The sequence below is a fragment of the Sinocyclocheilus anshuiensis genome, unplaced genomic scaffold, assembly GCF_001515605.1.
Source record: "Sinocyclocheilus anshuiensis isolate Anshui unplaced genomic scaffold, SAMN03320099.WGS_v1.1 scaffold477, whole genome shotgun sequence".
Lineage (NCBI taxonomy): Eukaryota > Metazoa > Chordata > Actinopteri > Cypriniformes > Cyprinidae > Sinocyclocheilus > Sinocyclocheilus anshuiensis.
The window spans coordinates 2,803,391-2,805,363 of NW_015536549.1; the positions used below are offsets into that span (position 1 = coordinate 2,803,391).

The 1,973-nt window shown below is 37.0% G+C and overlaps 1 protein-coding gene across 5 annotated transcripts in view; it reads right to left on the minus strand.

Moving 5' to 3' along the window:
* LOC107699773 (emerin-like) overlaps positions 1-226 on the minus strand; it is a 3,045-nt gene extending 2,819 nt beyond the window's left edge. For 3 of the 5 annotated variants that reach the window (XM_016501161.1, XM_016501177.1, XM_016501170.1), the window contains exon 1: positions 9-226. In XM_016501161.1, coding sequence (XP_016356647.1) covers positions 9-117 — 109 coding nt within the window. In that variant the 5' untranslated portion in view covers positions 118-226. The remainder of the gene's footprint in view (positions 1-8) is intronic. The other 2 variants (XM_016501185.1, XM_016501192.1) reach the window with 1 other exon arrangement.
* Between the last annotated feature and the right edge of the window lie 1,747 nt (positions 227-1,973).

Consider the following 1,973-nt stretch of genomic DNA (forward strand, 5'->3'; position numbering starts at 1 on the left):
TATCCTACCTAGAGGGTGCACTGGCACTCGTGACTTTATTTCTGTGCGGTGACGTGAATTTGCAGTTATGAATAGATACCTTGTTCGCTGCGCACGTGACACATTAATACAAAACATAAGCAGATAAAACAGACACTGTGCTCGTAAATCTGTAAATCACGCTAAGGAATTTGTGGCTACGCTGGTGCCTACATATAACCCGTATCCGTTTGAGTTGTAAACAATGTGACGCACTTCCGCAAGGCAACCAATTCGGGGACGTAGCGAATTTATGTTTGTTTTTTTATTACTCTCATTAAACGACAAGGATTTATTTATTCATTCGGTTAATTGTTTATTTATTTATTTATTGTGTCTTTATTTTATTTATGCATATTTCAACCAGTAAAATGACTGTGAATTAACATTTATCTGGCTATCGTTTAAGTTTATATGCATATAATAAGAACAAGAAGAAGATACATAATTAAAAAGTCATAAAAAAATAAAGTGTAAATAAGGTTACAGTCACTGGTAATTAGTTTCTCGTGATCACGAACCCTTATAATATTTAATATATTTTAAATAATGTTTTTATGTCCAAATATGCTGTTTTTTTTTAAATAGAGACCCAAAGAAAAAAAGTGTTTCTTTGTGCAAAAGAATTATGATGGTGCAGCCAAATATGTGACATTTAAATTAATTAGTGACGTGTGCAAATAAAATTATTACAGTCCATACTAGCAATGTTACTGCTGTACGTTAATAGACAAGCAATGTGTTACAACTAGAATTTAATTAGAAACGTGGAATAACAGTGCCACTAGATGGCAGTATTGACCTTGAGTCAACAACAATTTACAAAAAAATGTTTTACTTATTGTATGTTTAGGAAATTTGCTTAAATACTTATGACATACTGATATTAACCATGGTAATGTTTTGTTAAAGCATTCTACAACATACTTTATATACTGATATATTGTGTAAAACAGAGGACATTATTAGTAAACTCGGCCGGTTTTAAATCTGAGACTGTAAGACAGATCCAAACCGGCCAAGTCGAAACCACAATCACACATTTGTTTTATTCAGGCCTCCTGCCTGATCCAAGGTCATCCGTAATCACGGTGTTGCCTCGGGTGACTGATTACAGTAGCAGCCAGCAGAGCTGAATCAAAGGCCAGCCTCATTTACAGACGCCCGCGTCCTTTACAGCCCTCCAATTTCCCTGAGAGACAGTCGTTGTTGTGCTAGGCACATTCGCCGGTATACTGACGAAACATGCTACCTATCAGATTGTGCTACCAAAAATATATTTGCATTGTTTTAAGGGTAAGTTTAGGGTAAGAGTAGATATGGGTGGGTAGGTTTAGGGTAGGGGTAGTTATGGACATTTAAATAAGCCTCAAACTACATGAATAAGATGATGGTAGCACAATCTGCTGGGTCGCATTTTTCGCTATCGATTTGTGCTACCTATCTTTTTAATGGGAGGTAGCAGCACAATCTGAGCAGGTAGCACAAATCGTCAGAACACCGGCCACTGTGAATAAGCAGAACTCATAGCATGATATCCCATAAGCCTGAGCAAGAACACAGAAGAATGTCACACTATTAGCATTCCACATTGGTCCCAACCTCCGGCTATAAAGGTAAAATGAACAGCGTTGTAGGCAGCAAATCGATATGCTCTCACACAAACTTTATAATGGGAACTGAAGGAAGAGCCGAGTGGAATTGCAAAAAAATAAAGACAGCTCTCTCTCACTCTAAAGGTCATGCTGTCATGGTCCGAGTTGGCGGTTTTGGTATGTGGGAATGTTTCAGCATTGTGCCTGACGTTCAGAAAGTAAAAATGTGGTGGGAACCTTCAGTATAAATGGTGTACAGTCATTCTTGAGAATTGGGACAAAACATGGTGCAAAATTGAAAAAATAAAACCTTGTACTCAGACAAATGAAACTACATTTATGTATCTTATATGTACTAAG